Raw genomic sequence first — 24,963 nt, forward strand, 5'->3', positions numbered from 1 at the left:
TGATAGAAATTTCTCCCTGTATCAATTTTTTACAATTCCTCCTCGACCTCGACGTTGTTCTGTCCGAGATCCAACTCCCAGAACTTAATCTCGGTCTCGAGGGTGTCCTCACTACTGGCGGCCTTGCCACCACCAAACTTCTTGAGGTCCCACTTCTCAACACCCTCGAAGCCGGTAAGCTCGGTTTTGAAGACGTTGAAAGCGTCGGCGTTAAGGCTCTCGTACTCGGAGTAGTCCTTGGGCCAATCACCCAGGCGCTGGACGGCCAGCTTGAGGAGTTGCATGTGCTGGCGGGCGTGCTCGCCCTCGGAGAGGGAGACACCGTTGGCAGAGTCGCTGATATCCCACTCGTAGGCGGAGCCGTCCAAAGAGCCGTCAAGTCCACTCTCGAACTCGGCGAAGGAGGGGTCAATCAGGATGCGGAGCAAGTTCTCATGAACACTGGCGCTCTTCTTGTAGTACTTGCCAGCCATGTGCTGACCACCCTTGCGCTCCTGGTACTGCTGAGCAATACCGGTGTACAGCTGGGAAAGGAGAGTGGAAATCTCCAAGGTGCTGTTGTGGTGAGCACCGTTGACACGGCGGCAGTTGTAGACGACGTCCTCAGCAAGACGGGCAGCCTTGAGGGCATCACCAGACAGGTAGCGGGCCAGAATGTATCGGCGGGCCAAACCCAGGGTGATGGTGGAAGACCAGTTTTGTTGGTTGCGGCTGGCCCAGAGACCGGACAGCAGCCAGACAAGGTTCTTGTAGTCCTTTTGTTCGCCGAGCAGACCAATCAGGATGTTGAGATAGTCCAGGCCAATCTGAGCCAGGTTGATCTTCAAGTCGCTGATGACACGGAGAACCTCCTGGATGATGATGGCAGAGACACCGGACAGCTTCTTCTGAGTAGCCTGGTCGGGCTGAGGCTGGATGGTGCGGCCAGTGATGAACACACCGAGGGTGAACACGAACTTGACAACAGAAGGAGTGCGGAAAGAGTCGTGGGCGGAGATGTACTGGAACGCGGCCAGGGCCAGGTTGGAGGCCTCCTCGTAGCGCTGGGTCTGAAGGAGCTCCAGAACACGGGTGTTGCTGGCGATACCGACCGAGCGGATGAAGTTGGAAGAGGTGTGGGTGTGAAAGTGGTCCACGATTGTCAAGAGGAAGATCTTGACCTGAGCAGCGTCGGTCAGCTTAGTTCGCTTGCCCTCAGTACCAATGAAGTAAGTGACAAAGTCGCCAAAGACGCGGTTAGCGGCGGTGGAACGGTTGCTGCGGATCAAGAACTGGTACAGACGCGAGGCAGAGACCGAGACAGTGTGGAAAGTGGCGCTCTTAGAGGTAGTCAGGCTGCGGAACTCCTCGAAGTACACATATTCGGTGGTCAGCGAGGCCAAGATCTCGGTGATGGAAGATGTGGTCCGGCGCAGGCTGTGCTCAAGCTGGGCGAGGAAGACAAGACTCTGGCGGCCTTGCTTGGAAACATCAAACTGAGAGGTCTTAGTGTTAGAGGTATCCTTCATAACGATCTGGCGGTACAGCTCCTCTGACATCTCAGTCGCCTTGGAAGACTGGTTGGTCTCGATATAGCTAGAAGCGATAGCGATAGCAGCAGAGACAAGACGGGTGGAGGAAGTTTCCTGAGTGAGGATGTTGACGGTAGATTCCTTCAGCTCCTTGGTCACAGCAGAGCTCTCACTGTGCTTGGAGTGGAAAGAAACAATCTCCTTCAGCTTGGAGATAGACTCCTCAGAAGCCCAGCCTGTCTCCTGGCGCATAGTGGTAATGCGCTTGCGCAGAACTCTGGAGGCACGCTCAACTTGGCTGGACGAAACAGACTCAGACTTGGAGAGAGCGATGGTAGTCTGCTCTTCGTAGATGCCGTCAAGAATGGCAGAGATCTCCTCAAGATCAATCTCAGTGGTCTTGATCTTCAGCAGCTCCTCATACAGAGAGATGGCGTCACTCTCGTAGCGCTTCGATTCCTGGCAGACCTTGGCGAGAGTCAGGGTGGCCTGGATAGTGATGGTAGCAGTAGCACCAAACACAGTCTTGACCTTGGTCTGGAAATCCACGGTAACCTTGTGAATCACGGAGTACTCGGTGCGGACAGTACGCAGAACGTGAGTGTAGCGCTCAAAGATCTCCTGAACAAATTTGGTATCCTGGAAGCGAGGAGACTTGGGTTGGTTCAGGAAAGTAGTGAACAGCAGAGTGAAGTAGGGCACAGCATCAGAGTAGCGGCTGTGGGTCCAGAGCTCGGTGGCAACAATGATAAGGGGCTCAAGAGCATCGGGCTGGCAAGTCGGGGAATCCTTGTTGATAGCCTTGATGATGCGCTGGTAGTACTCCACAGAGATAGGACGAGGGTGAGTCTTCTGAGCCAGAATCCACAGAGTCTTGATGACAACGGGGCTCTCGGGACCATGGTGCTTAATCTGGTCATCAAGAATTTCCTGCCAGATGGTGATAACATTGTCAGGCTGCTTAGAGATCTCGTAGAAGCGGATCAGCTCCGTAGTGATGCGCTCACGCAGCTTGTCGTCGACAGGGCGACCGGCACGAACAGCACGGTAGACGCGAATACGAGTGTTCTCCTCGCGAGGGAAACGACGGCGGAAGTGGTAGCACTGGCTAAGGCGCTCGGCAAGGTCGACACACTTCTCGACGTGCTTGGAGGGCAGAGTCACATCCTGGATAGAGGGAGCAAACAACGAAGGCCACAGACCCTGGAGGACCTTCTTGACAACGCGGGTGGCATCCTTCCAGCGGTGCTGACCAACGTACAGCTCAACCAGGGTGCTGGTAGCAGTGAAGGAGCTCTCGTCAATCTTGGAAATGGACGAGGAAGCCTCGTAGACAATCTCCTCCAGAGTAGACTCAGAGGTGACCGAGGACGAGGAGCTAGCCTGCTTGATCACTTGCTGATGGGTCGACTTGATGCTCTCCTGAATCTCAGAGTAGGTGGAAGACTTGGTGCTGTTGGTGCTCTGGTAATAGTGGGCACACTGCTTGAAAATAGACAGAGCAGCGGTCGACAGCCCGACAGCAGTCATGACCTTGGCAATTTGGTGGAAGTGCTTGCTAGTAGACTCGGACAGCATAAGGCTGGTATGGCGGTACTCCTCCCAAACGCTGGACAGGATGGAAGAGGACTCGGTCTCACGCTTCTGGGTGCGCAGGAACTCAGAGTACACAGTGACGGCCTGGAGCTTGATTTCCTCCCAGTAGGTGGAGTACTGGATGCGACACTCCTTGCTAGCGCGTTGCCAGATCTCAACGTACACACGCTCAGCCTCGGCAATCTTGCCCTCCGCAGTGTACTTCTGGGCAAGTAGAACAAGAGCCTGGTAGTCAAAGGAGTCTGACTCGCGCTCATCCTCCTCGGCGTCCAGAACAAAGCGGATTCCGAAATCACTATCCTGGCGCTTGTGGCCCTTCAGGTGGACGTGGAAGTCACCACGAGTATCATTCTCGTATCCAGTGTCAACCGTGGTGAGAGCCTTCAAAGAAATGGTGATCTCCTGCAGCTTCTGCTCCTCCTTGGTCAAACGATAGTGCTCGATCAGGGTGTTCAGGGTGCTGGTCACACGCTCAGAGGTCTGACCGTAGTGAACCTTGTAGCACTCCAGAACGATCTTGAGGATCGTCTCACGCTGGATCATGATGTCTGTCTTCGAGGTGGTCACACTCTCAGTGGTCAGCTCAATGAAAAGAGCTGCAATCTTCATGGTAATGAGGTGCTTGGTGGTCAGCAGAGTGTTGCTGATGGTAGTGAGCTCGTAGAACAGAGTAATGGCCTCGGGAAGACGGCTGATATCACGATTGAAGAAAGCCAGGGTGATAATAGACTGCAGAGTCACGAGGTTGTTCGTGGTCAAGATGTTACGAAGCAAGTTGGTGACGGTGGTCTGGTAGGTGAGCAGTGTTGGGGTCGAGATGGAGTGCCACATAGTGTTCTGAAGCAGAAGGGTAGTAATGCTAGCGGGGAAGACCTTGCTGTACTCCTTAGCTGTGGGAACATCACCCCCGGTGGTGTAGGTGGTGGTCTGCGTAAGGTGACGGGGCCAGTAGAGGACGGCAAAGTCCAGAAGGGGGTAACGGTGCGTCAACAGGTTGATGTCCTGGCGGTCCAAAGGAGCAAGCGAGGGCTCGTGCTGCTCAGGCACAGCGAACTTGATGTAGACCAAAAGACGAGTGACAAAGTCGGCGTGGTGATCCTTGATGGTGGGGATCAGCTTGCCCTTGGAGAAGATATCCAAGACAGCAGAGCGAATCAAACCATGACGCAGATACAGCTGACCATCCTGAAGAAAAATAAGAGAGCTCAATGGCTGGAGAATCTGCATTGGCTCGATCTTGCGGTCGGTCACAGTGAGCTTCTCGGGCTGAACCTGGCTCAAAGCGACGAGCTCACGGGGCGACAGAGGACGGTCGGCGGTAGCGAGCCAGAGCAGCATATGCTTAGCATCCTCGCTGACATCGGGGCTCGACAAAGTGTGGATCACGAAGTCAGTGACGGTGATCTTGCTGCTGATGACAGTATCAACGGCCTTGGTGAGGTTCTCAGGAGAAGACTCGTGTTGGGCACGCTTGGAGCAAAGCTTAGCCCACAAGAAAGAGCCCTTGGAAGCCTCAGAGATCTTATCAATCACAGTCTCCTGGTCCATCTCAGGCATATGTTGGAAGACCTTGCTGTGCTCCAAGTTGCTGCGCACAACAATGGAGATATCGTCGGCAATGCGCGAATCAACGATCGGGACATGGAGCAAGCTGTCAGAAGCAGGAGGCTGCTCAGAGCCCAGAGTAACCAGTCTCACGTTGGTGCCATTGGCAGAAGCAGTGGTCAACTTCTTCAGCAAAGCGGCCTCGCCGAAAGCAGCCTCATCGAGGCCATCAACGATGATAACCAGCTCCTTAGCGTTGCGAAGGGCGGCAGCCAGAGCACGCTCCAGGGCGTTCCATAGGATAGCCTCGTAGTCCTCGGCAGAGGTAGTCTTGCGGCTACGCTCATAAGCTTCGCCCAGAATTTGGAGCAGCGGAACATTTCCAATACGCTTCTCGAAAAGCTGATATAGAATGGCCTTCGCGACGGCAACGGGCTGGGTTGAGGCGGGGATGCGGGCGTCTATTGAGGAATGTTGGTAAGATAATGCAGGTGCTGAATAAATTTGGGTATACTCACTAATGGGGACGAAGAGAGTCTTGTAGGTGACACCACCAATGGGATCCTGAAGACGATCGACGATGACCGAGGCCAGGACAGTCTTTCCAGAACCGGGCTTGCCAGTGAACGACAGGGAAGACTTAGAGCTCTTGAGGAAACGGGTCAGGTGGGGAGCCATCCACAGACAGGTGTTCTCTTCACGCTCATGGGCAAGGTGGGAGGTGTTCTCGGCCAAGTGGCTAAGGACCCGGTCCTCAGGTGCGAGCCAGGACTTGACAGCCTTGACAACGGAAACTATTCAAATGATCAGTGATTAGCTAAAGTTCTTTGGCCTGGATGAGGCAGATTTCAAACCTACCCTTATCAGTCTCAACACCTTCCCGGACAAGCTGGTGGCGCCACATAGTCTCGGCGATCTTCTCGCAACGCTCGCGGAAAGATCCAATTTGGCTGGGGAAGGTGTGGTAGATATCGACGGAGACGGACTCGGTGGTCTGGTCGTTGATGGCCTGGTGGAAATGGATAGAGACACTCGCAACCAGGTTAACCAAGTCAGACAGAGCGAGAATGAGCTGCTCCTTGATCTCCTGAGAGACATCGAATAGCTCAGTACGTTCCATCAGATTGACGAGCACGGAGGAGGTGCTGTAGAAGAAACCGAAGGAGAGCATGAGAGCCTTTGCATTCTCTTTTCCAAGCTATATAAGACAGGTCTGTTAGCAACCTGGTTTTCATCCAATTCAAGTCAAGTCAATGGTCTTTATTTACCTGGAGGAGCAGATCACAGAAGCCATAAGACAGCTGGGTAGCAAGATGGCTGTCACCAGCAAAGTGGTGAATGTTAAGCTCGAAGGAGTGCAGACGCTCGACAAACAGCTGCGCCCAGCCCAGCACCTTATCGTAGCTGCTACCCTCAGCGGGCAGGTGGCTCATACGCTGCTGGCGAATCCATTCGATGATAGAAAGGTGAGTGTGGTTGTGGCTCAAACGAGAGAAAGCACCAGCACCGAGCTCATTGCCACTGCGAGTGTACCAGCTGTTCACAACGCTGGTGATCTGAGAGTTGCCGCCATTCAGCTTGCGCGGGATTCCAGATTCCCGGCGCACAGAGCGAGACATGCCATTCTGGGAAATGTTGTCACTCTCGAACATAGCAGAAGCACTGGAGACCTGACGCGAGCCGAAGCCGTTGTTGTAGAGGGGAGAGAGGGGAGTACCCGGCACCGGGGAAATGATACCAGGAGCCATTTTGTTATTTGATTCGGTAATAATTGTTTCTTGAGTGTGTGATTTGCGGGTTTTGTTTATTTTGAGAGCTTCGGGGATAGATGCTCTTTCGGTGTATACCAATGGATTGCTTTGTAGGAGGGCGGTTGTTTCTCGTGGAGGATGTTGATGAGAATTTGGATCAGACGTTTCTTTTGATGGTGAGCAACAGCTCCGAAAACAACAAAGTAATCGAGACAATTTGGCGACGAAGAGTCAGAGAAAAGAGAAAAGAGGATAGAGGATACAAAATAAAGAGTTAGGAAAGCTGTGGGCACATTTGTGAGGGATCAGACTCAGAAAATGTTTGAGAAGCAGAAATGATCTCGAGAAGGCATTCCACGCCTTTTGTAGCAGCTCAGCATGTGGAACTTCCACCACCTCCTATCCTAGCTAGGGTCCTCCGAATCCACATCTCCATTCTCAATTGGAAGGTGGCTGGATTGTGGAGGCGAAGTATATGGATTGGAAGCTCCTACGGAGTCATGTAATGTAGGGTTACGCCTTTTGGTATCAGTAGAGTGGATATGGATAGAGCTTCAGCTGCAGGGTGGGCGCGAATTTCGCCTCCGCCCCTCAAATTATCTCCGATTAGCTGCAGAGTTCAATTCCCCCGCTTCTCTTTGACAGAAAAGCTAAGTCTAGTGTGGCATTAGTTTCCCATGATGTACGTATCTTGCATGGCCTTGCTGTATTTGGGTCGGTCAAGGTTTCAATGCCTGCATTGGCGTCCGAGTCGAGGTGGTTCCAAAGTACAATCAGTCCAATAGCTGGTTAATCCAGCAGAGTGTTCAGTTTTGTTAAAAACCAATTATCCCGCGTCTCCGCCAGGTGGATGGTAGCGTGAGCGTACTCGATGCCTTGTGCCTTTCTCTCCACCTTGATCATCATAGTGACATATGATTCGGCACCAATAGTGTGAAACAGCCACATGGTAAAAGATCCATACATGTACATATGAGCCACGAAGAAAAAGAAAAGAGAAACGGGGACCAAGTAGATCTGTCCATCTAGGAGTCCAATTTTCGGAGTCTCCGGTACATAGCGTCGTTTGAAGCATAAGGAGGCAGTAGTTTACTTACTAGTCTGCGTACTTTGGTGTCATACTCCCATGTACTTCGTAGTCGTTACCGAAGTGTGTACCGTGCACTGCACATGGCTGGCTGGCAAACATACACTACTTTTCTCCCCTGGAATATGGTGCGGAGATGACATATGGGTCTGGCCCTTACGATGGTAGCCAATCGAGCCGACCAGATGGCTATAAAAGTGGGCAATACTGTAATCCGGACGAACTGTCGATCGATTTACATGGGAACATGCCGCTTTCCTTACTCCGTACATAGAAGGCAGGTCAAGCAGTCGTCATCTTCGCGCGGGGTTGGGTGCCTGGGTCCTCTCCTGAGTAGCCGATCGATACTGGATCGCGAACCACACAGGATTTCATATGGATGGGACCCACTGTGACAGGGTGAACGTGCTCCCGGGTACCCGAGAGACACATATCACCTTTTTTTAAATTTTCTCCGGGCACGAAGCCTGTCATGCTGCAGCGGGAGCCCCGGCTGGGGCGGAGCTATTGATAGATCATCACGGCGGTTAGGGCAAGAAATTCAAGTCGTCAGCTCTAAAGTATAGTTTGAATGTACCATACTATCAGACTCCATTATGCTAATAAAATGAATTCCAAATAGCTTTGTTTCAACCGGTGAAATCCGTGACTCAAAAAAGGACACGGCTGGGCCAGTGTTCGAGTGATCGGATGTTTTCGTCAAGGTGCATTAGTATAATGGGGCGTGTGGAGGATCAATGGAGGTGGCAGAACAAAGTGGAGACGGAGGAAGGTCTTGGTTCTGCTGGAGCTGAAGAAGAGATCCGCATCGGTTCAATACTCAATCAGAGACTGACGCTCGAGCCCGAGTCAATGGGAGGCTGAGGCGAGACCCGCGCGTGCTCCACCGATTGCGCTCCCATGGGGGTTGGCTGCATGAGAATGGACCAATAGTCAGTGTTCGGTAAGGAAACCCCTCATTTGTTACCGGCTGTCAAAACCTCAGATCTCGGGAATTTCATGTACTGTAATTAATCAGTGTTTTTGTACCGATCCACTGTTCGTCCTGGCAACTTGGCCAAGCTAGTAGCTAGCGCGATCGCGAATCCTTCCCGGTTTTTTTTCCTTTGAGGTCAGTGCTAAATAGCACATCAGAACTTTGAACTTCAATACAGCACTCTTTACTATGAGGCAGTATGGACCACCGTGCCGTGGCAAATTCCCAGCGATTAAAAGTCTATTGTTTGGTACATAGTATGCAGTTGGTGTATGCACTTCAAAGAGTTTATACTGCAGGACGCATGTGCAAGCGCCGTCAAAAAAGAAACTGCCAACAATACGGTCAGAGGGAATATTTTTAATGTTTTTTTGGACAATCTGGAAGCAGGATTATTACCAGAATTGATTACTACACATATACAAGAAGAAAGAAAAGAAAAAAAAAGAGAAAAGAAGGGTAATAAACCGACCCATTCTGAGAATATCTTCCCCATGAGATCTCCACTATATCAGCACCTTGTGCGTCAGGATGGGGAGAGCGGTAAGTGAACAAGAAATTGTAAGTAGTCTTATATTCACAGGTGGTCAACATACAGAAAAATTGTCGACAAAAAAGAAAGAAAAACGCCCAGATAGGAAAGAAGCAACCGCAATAATACATGACCCCACCACGTTCATGACTCTGCCATGACTCGCTTCAGTTGGATTTCTAGCCCTTGCGCACCGGGTGGTAGATTGGCCCCGTCGTCATTTTGGTCGAAATACAACCTCCATAGCTCTTGACCATCGACGATCCCCAGCTCCTGATCCGACTGATCCCGGGCCTCATCTTCCGACAATCGTACTGCCAACCACCCTTCCCACCCTTCTAGTGTCACGAACTGCTCATCTTTGGTCCAGTTATACGGCCCACATACGTGATCCTGACTGTCGGGGCGGCCGCCCCAACGCATCTCGTGCGTTTGGGCGTCGAGGAACACCCATCGGAGTGTGGGGGGTTTCCCCTCCGGTGATGGTCACCATGCCAGAGGTATTGTTGGGAGGAAAATCGGGATGTTGATAGAATCCTCCATTAAAGGGAACCATAGATGACGATGGGTGTTTGGTGATATAAAACTATTGTTTGTGCAAAACAAAACAGTATCAGTTTCGTCCAAATGCCTCATATGCAGGTCGGAAACTTGCCTTCCCGTCCAGACCCACATAGACTTTGGCATTTTGAATCTGTTGCCGCAGTTCGGGAGTGCCCTGGCTCAAAGAACAGGTGGCCAGTAGGTGAACGCGCTGTTTGCGCTCTGTGGTTCGTCGGTTCTCCTCCTGGTCACGGCTCCCCTGAGTTGCCTCGTTCAGACCAATCATGGTCGGCAACATAGTTGCCATCATGATTACCCCCAGCACCATTTTGAGCGGACTTGAGGCACAATTCAAGAGTAATCGAGGCGGGGTTGCGGTCTTAGGGCTAGGAGGGGGTGATGATGGTGCGGTTTCGACATCGGCACCAGAAAACAGATAAATACATACTCCGTACTCCGTACAGAAGAAATGTTTCCAGCCCGCAGAGTGGGGAGGAAGGACGATGGCACGCAGTGGGCTCGATTTGAGTGGATCACAAATCCACTCTTGTCTCCATAGATTGCATCATCTTCTCTGCAGCTGAACAAGAGAAGCCAGATTGACCCAGGAAAGAGTTTGATAGCCACTCGATTGGGACCCAGCACTACGCAGATCACCGAGGGAAGTAAAGCTCAGCTTGTGTCCCAAGCTCAACAAAGTGCCGGTATGAAAAACTTGAAATAGCCCATAGAGTGGCTTCTGTCGAGTAGACCAGCTCTCCTCTCACCGTTCTAGTGATCTATATTTTCCTTTCTCCCGTCCATCCTTCTCCGGTCTCCCATAGTATTAGACATCCACAATGTCCGACAGGTAAATTACTTCCCTGAGCTACCCTTTCTTCCCAATTCATTCTTTTTCTTCTTTCTTTTACCTTCACAACTCTTCATATCACATATCTACCCCATGTCGAAAGGCAAAAAGCCCAAGAACAAGCCACGTCCGCCTCCAGCGCCGGGATCAAGACATGAAACGCCACAACACGAGGAGCTAGACCTAGCTAACCTGCCTCCTCTCCCATCCAGTCCCGCCACCACCACCCGTCCTGAAGGCAACCGCAAGGCTGGCCAAGACCCCGTGGGCGATGCTACCGGCCAGGCCGGCGAGCTTGCCGACGGCCTTACCAGCGGTCTCCAAATCCCCGGAAAGACCCAGGGCGGCGACGAGAAGGATGGCAGCTTGCGCATCAAGATTCACCTGAATCTGCACGCGAAGGTCCGCCTGGACCTGGATGCCCAGATCTACGGTGACATCGTGATCGGTCTGCTTTAAATGATCATAGTAAGAAGAATCCTGTCCAGAATCGTTCTGCTCGGTTCATAATACTAACAGACCGGACTTTTCTAGATGGAGGCGTCATCAATAGAATGGCAATTACGAATGTATATCAAACGAGTTTAAGCATACCAAATACCTACAATAAACGAATCCATCGCAGAATACTACTGCTGTGTAACGCCAAACGCTCTTGCATACTCCGTAGAGCCACAAACCTCCCTGCGTATCCGAGAACTGCATATCGGACATTTCCAACGAGTCCTGTCAGCCTGTCAAACATATTGCTTCTTTCGTACAACGTGAGTTATTACTTGATCCATGGGTTTGGTGTTCGGGTACGTGCAGTTTGGATCCGGGCCGAGCTGAACCAAACTTTTAATCCAACCCCATCTTCCATATCCATCTCCTATAAACATACCCAACCAACCCCCATTTCGAAAACGAAAACAAATAAAACAAGCGAACGCCTCTAAAATAACTGGCAGAATCACTCGCAATCTGCCGTCGCCTTTCCCGAGACCAGCGTAGTGGATCCGAATTCTAATTCGATCGGATCTCGGCAGGAATTGCCCACGGCCGTGACAGGTGCCTGCAGGCTGCAAGACACCTGGTGAGCGATGGCAGTGACCGCGCAATTCGAGCGTTTCTAACCCTGCGAGTTTGACAGTTGATTTGGAATCCATACCCTGTCCCTATTTTCTCCCAACGTTGAGATCCGGGGTAACGCCTGCATGTAAGAGCTAGTCGTAGCTCGTGTCGCGTCAGGCGACTCGATGGTCTAGGTAGGCCACAGTGTTTCTAGTTCATACCGTATTGCCTGCGATTTATCGCAGCGGATTTTTCTGCCGATTGGTCTGGCTAAGGGTGGTGTCCGTGTTATCTTGCTTTTTGACGAGGAATAGGTATTCGGTAGTACATATTAGAAAGTGTTCCTCGCATGCACGGATTAGTTAGCTCAAAACATATCCGTCACTAGAAGTGATATCTCGCTCAAATCTTCCAGTTAAATCGGAAACTTTAAGATCACATGGATGTTGTCGGACCTAAGCGAAGGCGACAGATGCTCAGAAACATTAATGGATGAAAGTGGTGGATGTATGTGACTGACAGGATTATCTTGGAGAGAACCTTGGACCGTAACAGAGAAGGCGATTTTGGATGCCTGAGGCTCGAAAACAGCTTCAAGTTGACCATACTGTAGTAGTAAAATCAGTGCTGTTCAAGGTGGAATCACATAAATTAAGTATCACTAGAATATTGTCCCAAGGTTGATTGGCAGATTTTCACCTTTCTCCAATCTCACTTTACGTAACAAGTCTACTAGTATTGTGTCTATTTGACGAGAGTGCTCCAGCCCTGGAGGGAGTTTTCATCAGTTCACGTACTCTACTAGTAGACTTACTAACTAGTAGCCACCTATTAGTCGCGCGAGGCAGTGAAGAGTTTAGAAACAGAATGTTTATATCCCATGCCTGTCAACTGTCAACGCTATCGAAGATCTAAATGTAGCAATAATCGGTAGACCCGCGACCTAAGAATATCAAGACGTAATCCAATACCTAGGTACACAAGTAAACACAGCAAATAATCTCTATAAGAAAAATTCTCTTCATGGTATGTACTATTTAACTAGGGTAGGCACGGTCTAGAAACAAAAAACCAAACCACAGAAGAAAGGAAGAAAAAAGACCAGACTTAAACAGAAAAGTCGGGGTATCTCAACAAACAACGCCTTTTGCGTCCAATCCAGGACGATGAGGATGACTGAAAGGAAAGACGACGAAGGGAAGATATGATCCAAAACATCAAAGGGGGGAAAGAAGCAAACGCTATGAGGGAATGACCGATGCTGAGAAGACGGGGTAAGGAAAGCATAAACGGAGCCGGAAACGGAAATAGAAACAGAGGCATTTCACCAAGCCACCCCCCCACATATACATGATATACACAAGTCTTATTCAATAAAGTATAGAGTTTGAGAAAAGGAAGAAGAAAAAGAGGAAGGGGAAGGTATAGCCATGATAGAAGAAGACGAATTCACTTCACTTCCATCACTTCAACTGACCCTTCCGAATAGACCCAAAGCCTTGGCTAAAGAGCTCATGAATCTCGACAGAGTGTCGAGGCGCACAGGGGCTGTCCGGCGCCGGAGCGGAGGGTACAGCGGGATTGCCACCATTCGTCGTGACAGCAGGCTGCGGGGCAGGAACAACCTGTACAACCTGCCCAGCAACCTGACGAGCGCGCTCAAGATCGGCATCAAGTTCCCGCTCACTGTCAACGCGAGAATCGGACAGATCGGAGTAACTGCCTCCTTCGCCTTCGACCTCGATTTCCTGCGCAGCGGGCTTCTGTGCAGGGGAAGAAGAAGGGCCGGTCATCACGCGGGGACGGGAAAGGAGTTCTTGAACGTGTCTTTCTCTTGCGTCCATTTCTTCGTTCTCGCGGGCGATTTCGAAAGAGGAGCGTTTTGTACCGCGGTCCCAGCCTTGTTGGAGTTCTGAGGCGGCGGCTTCTTCGAAGCGTTTCCGGATGTCGAGGTCTTGTTCGTATTCTTGGAAGATGTCGACGTCGGTGGGGAAGAAGAAGGCGCGGAGTGTGGAGACTGTCAACTCGAAGAGGAGGACTGAGGCGACGGTGATGAGAAGGACGGTCCAGAAGAGGAGGTTGTGGCCGACATGGTGGATAAAGTTATCGGGGACATCGTAGACGCCCTTTCCGGATTCGAGTTTGTAGCGCTCCGAGAGGATGAGATTCCAGAGGAACCAACCACCGACAGAAATAACGATTATGATTATGGAGAGGTAAGTCTTGTTGTGGACTTCGAGGAGTTGGAGCTTGAAGTTGATGACAACGACGCAGGCGGAGAAGGTAAGCAGACCCAGAGCGAAGGTATCGATGTCGCTAGGGTTGATGTGGATCATGCCGAAGAGTCCGTACATGCAGAAGAAGATGATCATTGCTTCACAGGTAGCCATAAACGTCCAGCCTAGCCAGAGGCGAATGTTGAAGCCACCGTGTTGCTGACCCTTGGTGTAGAGCTCTGGTACAGCGAGGAGAGTCGAGGCCGAAAGGTCTTTGGTGAAGATTCCCAAGAAAATGACACAGAGAGAGGTGAAGAGAGTATTGAACATACTCAGACTCCACGACTCGTACAAACTGGTTCCAGTATATCCGTTCCATCGCTGGTATAGGGCTTGCGTCAGGTAGAAGAGCATTTCCTTCCAAAAGGTGCCGAGCGTATACTTGCAGGCGCGCATGTAGTTCCAGCGACCGTGAACGAGAAGCAGTTTCAGGAGGAAGCGGAACTGCGCGATGGAGTAGTCCGAGATACGCGCAGCCTGTAGGCCTTCCTTGCCAGTGATACCGATGCCGACGTGGGCCTCCTGGATCATGGCGATATCATTGGCACCATCGCCGATCGCAAGAGTGATAGAATCCTTGACTTGCATGCGAATGGACTTGACTAGGAACGCCTTCTGTTTCGGGCTGGCGCGGCAGCAAATAACCGAGTCGACCTTGATAGCAAGATCGAAGAAACGCTCACGCATGGTTTCGTCAGCCTCGATAGTTGACAACGTCTGTCCATCCACAACGACGACAGAGTGGGCAACCTTGCTGTGGTTGAGCTCTTGAGTAAGGCGGTTGATAGTCTCCTCGACATCACCATTCTCATAGTCGAGAATAGTCAAAGTCGAGTACTCCTTGACCAAGCGACAAGAGTGACCAACATTGATGGCAGTCTCCCGCTTGTCACCGGTCAACATCCACATCTTGATATTAGCACGACGCAGCTTATCGATCGCTTCGGGAACACCTTTCTGCAGCTTGTCTTCGATGGCAGTGGCGCCAGTCAGCTCCAGCTGCTGCTCAATCTGCTCACCAACCTCCTCAATCTTCTGCTGACGATCAACAATGCTGGTGCTCGCTTCATGGTAGGCGGTCTTCCAGCTCTGGTAGCTCGACTCGTCGAGGAATCGATGGCCATAGAGCAGGGTCCGCAGACCCTCTGTCGCAAAGTCATTCAAGTGCTGGAAGCATCTCTCAAAGATGGCAGCCTCATTGACAACAAGAGCCTCCTCGACCAAATCTTCATCTTCTTCCCCATTGGTCTCGCTTCCAGAATCCGAAATCGCAGTCGAGAATCTACCCATCTGCGCCGAAGGACGAGGACTATAATACTCAGGATCATCGCGGTGGAGAATACCACCATCCGTCTCACGATCACGAAGCCAAACATCAATACTCTGACGCAGGGTCGAGGTATGATTACCCGAGACCGAAGACCGACGACGAGCAAAGCTAGGACGACTCGCAAAACTGTTGCGGACACCACTATCCTTGCGGCTCTGGTACTCGCTATTGCGACGAATAACTTGGTTCGCTTCGGCAGCCTTGCGCTTGCTGACACGTCGTTCGATCTCGGCCGCCTTCTCTTGCGCCAGATCAGCCTTCTTGAGTAGTCGCATGAGCGTAGTATCGGCACCCTTGCAGAAGACGCCGATGCGCTGGTCAGGCATGCGAACGACAACCGACATACGCTTGCGTGCACTGGAAAATTCAATCACATCCATAACCTCGTATGTTTCGTCCACAGCGGGTTCGTTGGAACCATTGGGGTGATTGCGGATGGTAAGCGAATTGGACTGGCGATCTAAAACGAGGTAACCGAGCTCCTGTGCGGCCAAAACCAGAGCCATTTCATCGGGAGAGGCAGCTTGGAAGGTAACGGAGCCGTTTTCATCCTCTTCGGGGATACAAGTGTGGCAAAGGGCGATGGACAGGAGGAAGAGCTTGGCCTTGCGAGCAAAGACGGTGTAAGGCTTGCGCTGGATATACTCGAGCATTTCGGCTGTGCGATAATTGGCAGTGCGGCCATGGGGCCGCAGGGCATCCAGGCCGGTGGAGATATTAGAAGGACGAGGAGCCATGCGAGCGTCGGAAACGTTCGACTTGCGGTTTGCAGCCTTCTTGCCTTTCAGATTCCGTTTCTTGTGAATGAGCTTGTGCTGGTCGCCTTCGCGAGCAGCCTCCTCTTGCAGGTCGAAGTCGTGCAACCAGGCAGTACCCGCAACGCTCATCTTGCGAAAGCGCATTGAGTTGTTCGTCAGAGTACCAGTCTTGTCGGAGAAAATGTAGCTCACTTGACCGAGCTCCTCGTTAATGGTGGAAGTGCGCGCTTCGAGCGGTGTATCGGTTTCCGGGTCGTACATGTCAATGTCGTTAAGAAGGAACATCTGGACGACCTTCACGATCTCCATACTGACGTAGAGTGAGATAGGGATCATGGTATTGAACATGATCAGGAATGAGGTGAAGATCGGACCAATTTGCACACTGGCATCGGCCAGATACCAGGAATTCTTCTCCACCTCATCAGACCAGTAAGTGTAGGCGATAGTACACGCAGCAGCTAAAATCAGAACCAACAGCACAATGAGCATGACCACGCGGTTGACCTTTCCTTGCAGAGCAGGCTTCTTAATGCGCGGGTTCTTGTTCGCGTTCATGCGAATCTTGCACTCCTCGCCGGTATAGATAACCATACCGTATGCGCAATCAGTATTGCGCATAATGCTACCACGGTAGACGATTTCATTGTTTGTGAGAGGCAGCTTCTGCTGCCCATTGACCGTGACATGGCCGTCGAATTTGTAGAGGTCGATATTCGGGTCCTCGACAACAAAGTGCAACGCATTGCTGACAATGTCGTCAACAGTGGCACAGGCCTTGGCGACAGGCTGGCATGGCTGTTTATTCTTCAGATTTGTCTCACCGTCCAAGGCCATGGTCTCGATGTAGGCGACCCCATTAGGACCAGTGGCATGTAGTAGGGCGAAATCCGCAGGAACGGGCTGGTCACGGTGGAGCTTGATCACATCACCAACACGGATCTCCTGCCACTTGATCTCGACCCAGTCGTGAGCACCACTGGCCATGGCCGCGCCATCCGTGACAGGCAGCTGACCAGGTCGAAGAACCCAAGCGTATCGATTATTCTCCTCCTTATCGAGACGATATCGGCGCCAGTCATCAAATCCTTCCTTTCCCATCGAGATACCTACAAAGATCAAAAGCGGAACGAGAGTAGTGTAAGTTCCTGTCGTACTCAGTCCCGGGATCATCTGCAAAATGGCAACAACCAAGAAATAGAAATTGGCCAACTTTGTGAACTGCGCAAAGAACTGTCGGGGAAGAAACTCCAAAAGCTATAGCGGCTCGAGCGAATCCAATTGGCGATGTACGGTTTTGCGGTGCGCTCATCGATCATGGTATCAACTAACGACGGGTTGAGATCGATGTGGCGGCCGTCCTTGGTTGGTGGAATATCTTTAATTCGCAAAATGAATTTTTGCAAAGTGGTCATGAATGCCTCGACGCGAGTCATGATAACCGCTCCGGCGGCCTTCTTCTTCTTCCACTCGCCCTGAGCCACAGACATATATTCCTTCAACGGGCCTTCCGAGGGATCAGACCACACGGAGGTGGCGACTTCGTCCTTGGTGGGCGCCTCAATTGAGGCTGTAGGAAGCACTTGTAGCTCATTCTTTTCGTCGATCGGGCTAGGTGCGCTGGGGGGAGGAGCTTCGGTAATCTCAACCGATGCCCGAGGGCTGGCGTCAGGGGACGTGGGAGAGGCATCTTGATCAGAGGTCTGGATGGTTTTATTGAAGATGGACCGACGCAGCGAGTAACCACGATTGCGCGATCGGGAGCGACCGTTGGAGGACTCTGGACTCTGCGGCGAAGTTGGCGAGAGGGTCGCACCGGCGAGAGGGTTGGCATTCGAGGAGATGGCACTCGGGGAAAGGGGGGAGGTCGGCGAGCGAGCGGGAGACTGGACGGTTGGCGGCGCAAGTCTGGTGTCGATGGTCAGGCCTCGTGAGCCAGGGCGACGGTCGGTATCAGCGTTATCATTGCCATTGGCATTGTCAGTGATGCTCGCACTGGCAGTGGGATTGGTGTTGGTAGTGCTGGCGCGGTCATCGATCGGCCTCTCGAGATCTGTGGAAAATCGCACGTGTTGATGAGAGGCGCGGCGACCCGAGTCGGTCATGGTACGCGACGAGAGCAAGGATGGACGCCTCAGAATGTCGGGCTGCTCGTCCGGTCGGGTGTTCTCTTCATCGTGGTTGGTCATGGCGGGAATGCGTCGTGGATCAAGCCTGCGCGAAGGCGACGATCGGTGATCGTCTGGAAATCTGGAAGTGTCCCCAGATGCCTTCTAGAATGGATTCACACAGCGGTCGGTCTAATCAGAGGGGTTCAAACGAGGATTCATCCTCTTTTTACCGCATACCGCGAGGATGGTGGTGGTGGATGGTGATGGTGTGGCGTTCACGGTCAGACCGCGATCTCGCAGAGAATGCAACGATCTCCGGTGATCGGTGGTGAACGAGGGGTATAGAGAGGGGGAGGATGAGACACGAAGGGTCGGGTTAGGGAGATGGCAAGTGTGGAGGGAGAACTAAGGACGATAAAAGGGTAGCCTAAAGGCAAGGCAGTATGTCAAAGCCAAGTACCATCGGACTGCACCGAATGCGGGTAAAGGCTTGAAGCGGTTCAGGACAACCAAAAAAGCCGAAAGGAAGATAAAGTTAACCCAGTCCAACGGTTAAACTGGAGAATCGAGGAAGAAAAATGTTTGGGAGTTGATTTGGATTGAGTGGAGACGGTTGCAGCGAGGGAAATACAGGATTCAGTAGAGATCAGGCGTGAAAGAGAGTGAGAGCAGAGCAACACAGCCCCAGAAGTGCCAAGAGGTGGATATTCTTAGCACGTCTAGACGCAACCGTGGATGGTGTTAATGCGTACACATTATCTGTACAGAGTATTCCCATGGAACCGGTATGCTTCTAGAAGGCCATTTCTCCAATTCCCACTGGCCACCTTCTCTATGTGGCAACTTCGTTTGCCTTACGGAGTACTGGTCTACTGTAGCACCACAGGATCAGATACAGCCTTGCACGGAGTACGTCTTCTTCAGACCTTGGCAACTGCCGATCACTACACGCTAGATGCACAGACCGGTTCGTCTACTACTTCTGGAATATGCACTCCGTCCTCCGTGTTGTGTACTGTGTACCTGAGGCCAGTGGATCAGAAACGTGGGTTGACATTCCCCCGCCATTCTACTACCCCATCACCCCCTGAGGCTAACCCCCAACAAGAGTCACAGAATAAGGTAAATGTCAAAAGTCAAACTTGGAAAAGAAAAAAAGAAAAAGACCAAAGACCAAAGACAAATTTAAGGAAGTGGAGCCCCTAGTGTGCCCCCTGACGTCACTAGTAGCGACGCGGTGGCGGAGGATACGCGCCAGCTGGCGGATACCCTGGTGCGCCTCCAGAAGGGTGCGGCGATGACCCGCCATATCCATACTGTTGCTGGGGCGGTCCATATCCTGGCGCTTGTCGACTTGCACCCGAGTATGAGGGTTGTTGTTGCTGTTGCTGGTGTTGAGGGGGGGTAGCCGGGTTGTGGACTGTGGCCCTGGGGAGGATAGCCGGGGGGTGGTGCCCCGGGTGGTGCCCCATACCCTCCAGCTCCAGGCCCAGATGGCCCAGGTCCCGACGGCGGCTGATTGTATCCGCCATAGGAGCCCTGTTGTGAGGGTGGGGGTCCAGAACGTGAGGTCTTCTCATCCTTGGTGTCATACGAAGAGTCGATGGCTCCCAGCATAAGCTTGGCACACTATAGAATCAATCAGCATGGGAAATAACAGGGGAGAAATCGAAACTGAGAAGTTGGACGAAATCTAAACATACCCAAAGCTCACGAGTCAGGTGGATAGGCGGATTGGCTCGAGACATCTCATCCTGCTCCACTTCAAAATCTATCGCGAAATCATCAGTCTCACTCTATTATCGCACTTGGATCGTCAACTTTCACTTACTCGAGGTGCAATCAATCAGATGGCCGATCTGCGGATCTTCATCCAGTTCTCCAAGGAAATCGCGGGCGCGCTGATCAGTTCCTACTTGCGAGAACTGGAACGAAACCGACCCACGACCGTATCGAGTGCGTGAAGTCTCCTCAACCGCATAGCGAATAGCGTCGCCCACAGCACCGTGGGGCTCGCCGGCCGGCTGTCCATCAGTAATGGTGATCACCAGAACAGGCTTGTCCAAACGGTTGGCGCGGGCCGGGCCCACGACCATCGGGTCGAGCACCTTGCTCTTCAGATTCGTGCCTAAGGGTGTCAATCCTGCGAAGCGAACCCGGCTGACCAAGTGGTTGACATCGTCGGCGTTACGGATACCATCGCCGGTCTCGGTCGAGTTCATGAATCGCACCGAGATACCGTCCTGGTCGAAGGTAGACGCGGCCGTCGCAACGAGACCGAGAATCTGCCTCAGCTGATCCTTACGGAGTCCCTTCTCCTCAAACTCGATTGAGCCACTGTCGTCCACATAGAGGATGACGTCGAATAGAGAGAGCTTCATGACATCTGTCGCGACTTCCATCGGCACGGCCCATTCGTGCATGAGTCTCTGGAGTTTGCCTGGAGCTTCGTTCACCAGGCTCTGTACCAGGCGGTCCAGACGCTCTGGTGGGTAGAAAGGCTGCAGGTTCTTCTCTTGAATGGTGCTAATCAACAGCTGGCGATATGCTGCAACTTGTTGTGGAGTAGCTGCAGGGGCCTGGGACGGAGGGGCACCGCCGGGAGCACCATACTGGCCACCAGGAGGTCCTGGTGAAGGGCCGGGGCGGCCACCCTGAGGGGGATATCCAGATGGAGGAGCGCCCTGGGGCGGGTAGGAAGGAGGTGCCTGGCTCTATGAGAGGCGTGGGGTTAGCATCTGGGATCCTCTGAAATTCAACATGACGTAGACTCCGTCGCCAAGCACGATACAAAGCTCAACGCAGTATTAGGGATACATAGGGCTCATCTGTACATAGGGTGGTTGCTGTCCAGGGTATGGGGAGTGGGCTCCAGGGTGCGGCGATTGCGATTGTTGTCCAGGGTAAGGTGAATGCGAAGGTGGACCGGGAGGGTATGGCGACGAGGAGGTTCCAGGATAAGGAGCCTGTTGTCCGGGGTAGGGCGATCCCGACGATCCATAAGGCTGGCCCTGCGGTGGCGGCGGTGCTGGACGTGCATAACCTTGACTTTGGCCCTGGCCCTGCTGACCTTGCGGTGCGGGGTAGCCAGTGGGCTGTTGCGGAGGAGCTCTGTTGTAGGAACCGGCAGGCGGAGGACTGTAAGGCTGGTATTGCTGAGCAGGTGAGCCACCATACGGAGGATATTGCTGATATCCCTGTTGGGAGTAGTGGCCTGACATGGTGACTGATGGAGCCAAAGGACCGAGAGAGACCGTGGGGTATCGTGGATGATGGAGGGGTAACCGCCAGAAAAGGTGGAAAAACAAAAATATAAACGAAGTGGGGAAGAGAGGGGGGGAAAGAACAAAGATGGAAGGACTAGAGTGATGGATGGAGAAGGGAGCTTACCGAACCCTGAGAAGGAGGAGGGGATCCAGGATAAGCCTGGTACTGCTGCTGTTGCTGTAAAACTGCGTGTCAACAACTTGCTCTCTCTCTCTCTCACACACATTCTCGCCGCCATGACGTCGCCAGATGGCCTGATCGAGTATTGACTTACATATCCACCAGCCTGCAATGCAGAGGGAGGAGGACCACCTGTGTATCCCGTTGGGGGTGCGCCGCCGTAGGAGCCACTCATGTTCTGGTTTTGACTTGGCGGGTTTTGCTGATTCTGCTGATTTTGCTGGTTCTGCTGACTAGCTGCGATTTTGGAAGCGAACTGGGGCAATTAGCTGATGAAGAATGAAGGATGGAAGAGAGTAGAAAAGTAGCAAAAAAATACATACACCCATGGTGAGCGAGCAAAGTAGATGGTAAGCACAACTTGAAAGAGGGAAACGAAAGGCGATGGCGATGACGCAGTGGATTAGGCGCCATCCAAATGAGGCAAGGCTGAAGGTGAGGCTGTGCTTGAGGCTGAGCATACTATTAGTATAGTATAGTAGCATACATTGTATAGTGTTCCCTGTATGACAGATATTGGTAGTACTAGAATTAGACAGTCACTCGAGTACTCCAGTATTTACTTAATACTGCCAGGTCACTCTGCATAACACTATGATAGCACTATGTACTCTGTATGTTTATGTTTACGTTTGTGATGTGTTCGGTGCCTGGCCCACCTGACTCCACTCTACCCGATCTAGTCTACTGTACATTTAGACAGTACTACAAGTATTTTTACTAGTTAACTATACTCTGTAGAATACTCATAGATCTGTACCTAATGTGATACAACATATCCCCCAATCCAATGGACCCAATAGATTCACCCACGGTCGCATTCTGGGGAGGATGAACCAACCATGTCTAACATGTCCAACACGGTGAGAGTGCACTGATGTCACTGCCGAGCATACCAAACTTGACTCCTTGAAACCGTCTACAGTATTACTATTAGTACTGTAAGTACCTAAGGTACCTACTTCTTTCGAGTTTGGTCCCAAGCTTTTCAACTGACTTCTCTTGCTCACTTTTGCTCCCCTTTCTTCTCTCCCTTCAATACACATATCCTTTCACCTCTCACTTTGATCTCACATCAACACATCAAACATCAAACCTGATCTGATCTGATCTAACTGGATCTGACCCCTGTTACCATCATGGTCTTGCTCAACGCCACCCCGGTCTTGCGGCTCGGCATCCTCGGCGCCTCTCAGACCGCCGAGTCCATCCACTTGCCAGCTCTCCACGCTCTCCCCACACGTTTCAGCCTTACCATCCTACACGATGCCTCCGCCGATTCTCTCAATCGCTGCCAGAAGCGCTTCAACATCAAAGAGATCACCACATCCACCTCTGATGTCTTAAATAACCCAGACGTGGACCTCGTTCTCAACCTCCTCCCCTTCGAATACCATGAGCAACACACCATCGCGGCCCTCGAAGCCGGCAAACACGTCATGGTCGAGGTCCCACTGACCCTCAGCATCGACGGCCTCCGACGCATCCGCGCCGCTACCAAAAAAGGCACAGTCAACTCCCGCTTCGAAGGCGGCCCAAAGGTCTTTGTTGGGTGCGCCCGCCGCTACGCCCCCTGCTTCACAGAGAACTTCAAGAATGAACTCGCCTCCCTAGACCGAATTTACTATGCACGATGCCGAAACATCGCCGGTCCACTAGTAGCACCCGCCTCCCAGTCGTCCAATGGTGACAGCATCGATGGCCTCGGCAATGCCTATAATCTGAGCTTGAATCTAAACGGAAGCTCCAGCACCAACGGCTCCCTAACCGTCCCCAACACAATCATCAACACATCCAAATTCCACACCCTACTCACAGACATCTTTGGAAACACAGACGATATCACCTCCGACCGAATCGCCTTCGCCCGTTTCCTCGGCACAACAGGCTCGCACGATCTCTCCCTCGTCCGAGAATCATTCGGTTACCCCGACGCCGTCGCCAACATCTCCATCACCGATCCCTTCTACAGCGCCATGTTCCACTACACCGATAACACCAAGGTAGAACACCCCTTCACAATGATCTACGAAGCGGGCATCGACGCCGTTCCCCGCTGCGACTCCCACCTCACCGTCTACGGCGCAGGCAAGACGATCACTCTGGAATACGACTTCCCCTGTCCTTCTGGATCTGGCGAAGGCGCTATGCGTGTCATTGTTGAGGAGGCTGAGACTCCCGAGGCAAAAGCCAATGGTTCAGCTGAAAATGGTTCGAATGGTTCGAATGGAACCAGTCCCGTCGCCAACTCTCGCATCAAGAGAACCGTTCACACGAGCACCGTTGCCGAAGCATACGAACGACAGTTCGAAGATATGTACTCCTTCTTCAGTGGAAACGTGACTGCGAAAACAGATACAGCCGATGCCTTGAATGATCTCAAGCTTGTGCGCATGATCTTCGAACACTACGACCGACAGTGTGGTACTATTCGGACTCCGCTTGGTTAGGTTGCTGTCGAGATCTGCTCGTTTTTTCTTTCGTGATGCTCTCGATTTCCATTTGAATTTGTGCTCTCCATGGGATAAGGGGAAGACGGGTATGGAACGCGGAGTCAAAATTTCGGGTTTCTGCGGTTATTCGGATTAGCTTTATGTGAAGGATTCTATTTTCAACGGATCAATTAGGTGTTTCTGGGAATGTATCTTATGTTACCCTTTAGGCAAGCGATAGCTAGCAATCATGCAAAAATGTTAACTCCAGTCATTCATGCTTTAACTGAGTTGGGGTATGTACTAGTAGTACTAACAAAATAGTAGTAAAATTCTATAATAGCTGTAGGCGAGAAGGTCGGCGGCGGCCTGGGACGCAATATCAGAGCGTTTGTCCCATTGCACAGGCTTAGTCAGTCAACACTCCTATATCTAGGTCCTTTCATCTCACATATTTTCTCATTCTTGCAGATTCCTTCTATGACCATCTCTCTCGCCAATTATGAAAGTGGTGACCGATTGCCGTTGCGAGCCACCTCTACCATAATTGGTGCCACTATCATATTAGCGGCACTACTATTTAAAATCTAGTACTGTGAATGTCCTTCCGCAGTGGCCTTTCAAATCGCTTATTTCTTATAACAGTTGGATTATAGCTGGCTAACCATTTTCAAAATACACGTTCTCCTGGTCGGTAGAATCCTAGGGTGTATGGGACTCGATCAGCCCCACAGGTGGGTCGGGCCGAGCATGTCCGTCCTAGGTACCTTGAGGTATTCATCGAAACGAGAGACTGAATCAAGACTCCTTGAGGACTTTCAGCCGCAAATCGCAGAATGTGTCTACACAGCCATGTTCGAGACTGATCTGGCGGTAAAGTATAGGACAGGACAACAGGCTTGTCTGCCCTGCTCATACATACATCTGCATGACTTGTCCAATCAGATGTTTTGCCTGCAGCGCCTCGACTCCGCCCCAAATGAGGCTGTTGTTCCAATCATAATACGGAGGGCGAGGCGCTTGGTGTTGGAAGTCATTTCCCCGTGGTCTCCCAACTCTTGCGGAGCTCCCTTCCCTCTGGTTTCTTTTCTTTTCTCTCAAAACAAGCTGACTACAACATCAGTCAATCCTTTTTTCGGAGATTAAAAGCCTTCCTCTTTACTCC

General features: G+C 51.8%; 6 protein-coding genes across 6 annotated transcripts; 2 read left to right on the forward strand and 4 right to left on the reverse strand.

Moving 5' to 3' along the window:
* Window positions 1-29: 29 nt before the first annotated feature.
* N7533_005679 (NACHT domain protein) lies at window positions 30-6,400 on the reverse strand (the record flags this gene model as incomplete). The annotated part of the gene is made up of 4 exons (XM_057102329.1): window positions 30-5,113; window positions 5,171-5,446; window positions 5,511-5,850; window positions 5,921-6,400. The coding sequence occupies 4 exons, from the start codon at window positions 6,398-6,400 to the stop codon at window positions 30-32; spliced, it is 6,180 nt and encodes a 2,059-aa protein (XP_056961959.1).
* Window positions 6,401-9,142: 2,742 nt separating this feature from the next.
* N7533_005680 (uncharacterized protein) lies at window positions 9,143-9,869 on the reverse strand (the record flags this gene model as incomplete). Its single annotated transcript, XM_057102330.1, has 3 exons — window positions 9,143-9,336; window positions 9,386-9,584; window positions 9,672-9,869. The coding sequence occupies 3 exons, from the start codon at window positions 9,867-9,869 to the stop codon at window positions 9,143-9,145; spliced, it is 591 nt and encodes a 196-aa protein (XP_056961960.1).
* A 615-nt stretch (window positions 9,870-10,484) lies between these two features.
* N7533_005681 (uncharacterized protein) lies at window positions 10,485-10,850 on the forward strand (the record flags this gene model as incomplete). The annotated part of the gene is made up of 1 exon (XM_057102331.1): window positions 10,485-10,850. The coding sequence occupies one exon, from the start codon at window positions 10,485-10,487 to the stop codon at window positions 10,848-10,850; it is 366 nt and encodes a 121-aa protein (XP_056961961.1).
* A 2,057-nt stretch (window positions 10,851-12,907) lies between these two features.
* N7533_005682 (aminophospholipid-translocating P4-type ATPase DNF3) lies at window positions 12,908-17,997 on the reverse strand (the record flags this gene model as incomplete). The annotated part of the gene is made up of 2 exons (XM_057102332.1): window positions 12,908-16,917; window positions 17,043-17,997. The coding sequence occupies 2 exons, from the start codon at window positions 17,995-17,997 to the stop codon at window positions 12,908-12,910; spliced, it is 4,965 nt and encodes a 1,654-aa protein (XP_056961962.1).
* Window positions 17,998-19,142: 1,145 nt separating this feature from the next.
* rfeF (uncharacterized protein) lies at window positions 19,143-21,695 on the reverse strand (the record flags this gene model as incomplete). The annotated part of the gene is made up of 8 exons (XM_057102333.1): window positions 19,143-19,347; window positions 19,394-19,548; window positions 19,623-19,690; window positions 19,751-20,633; window positions 20,754-21,116; window positions 21,310-21,363; window positions 21,461-21,622; window positions 21,690-21,695. The coding sequence occupies 8 exons, from the start codon at window positions 21,693-21,695 to the stop codon at window positions 19,143-19,145; spliced, it is 1,896 nt and encodes a 631-aa protein (XP_056961963.1).
* Window positions 21,696-22,505: 810 nt separating this feature from the next.
* On the forward strand, window positions 22,506-23,816 carry N7533_005684 (Gfo/Idh/MocA family protein; the record flags this gene model as incomplete). The annotated part of the gene is made up of 1 exon (XM_057102334.1): window positions 22,506-23,816. One exon carries the CDS (start codon window positions 22,506-22,508, stop codon window positions 23,814-23,816), a length of 1,311 nt encoding a protein of 436 aa, XP_056961964.1.
* Between the last annotated feature and the right edge of the window lie 1,147 nt (window positions 23,817-24,963).

This window comes from Penicillium manginii (genome assembly GCF_028828005.1).
Source record: "Penicillium manginii strain IBT 31320 chromosome Unknown utg000004l:1.0-7231830.0:1.0-7236170.0, whole genome shotgun sequence".
In the NCBI taxonomy this organism is placed as follows: Eukaryota; Fungi; Ascomycota; class Eurotiomycetes; order Eurotiales; family Aspergillaceae; genus Penicillium; species Penicillium manginii.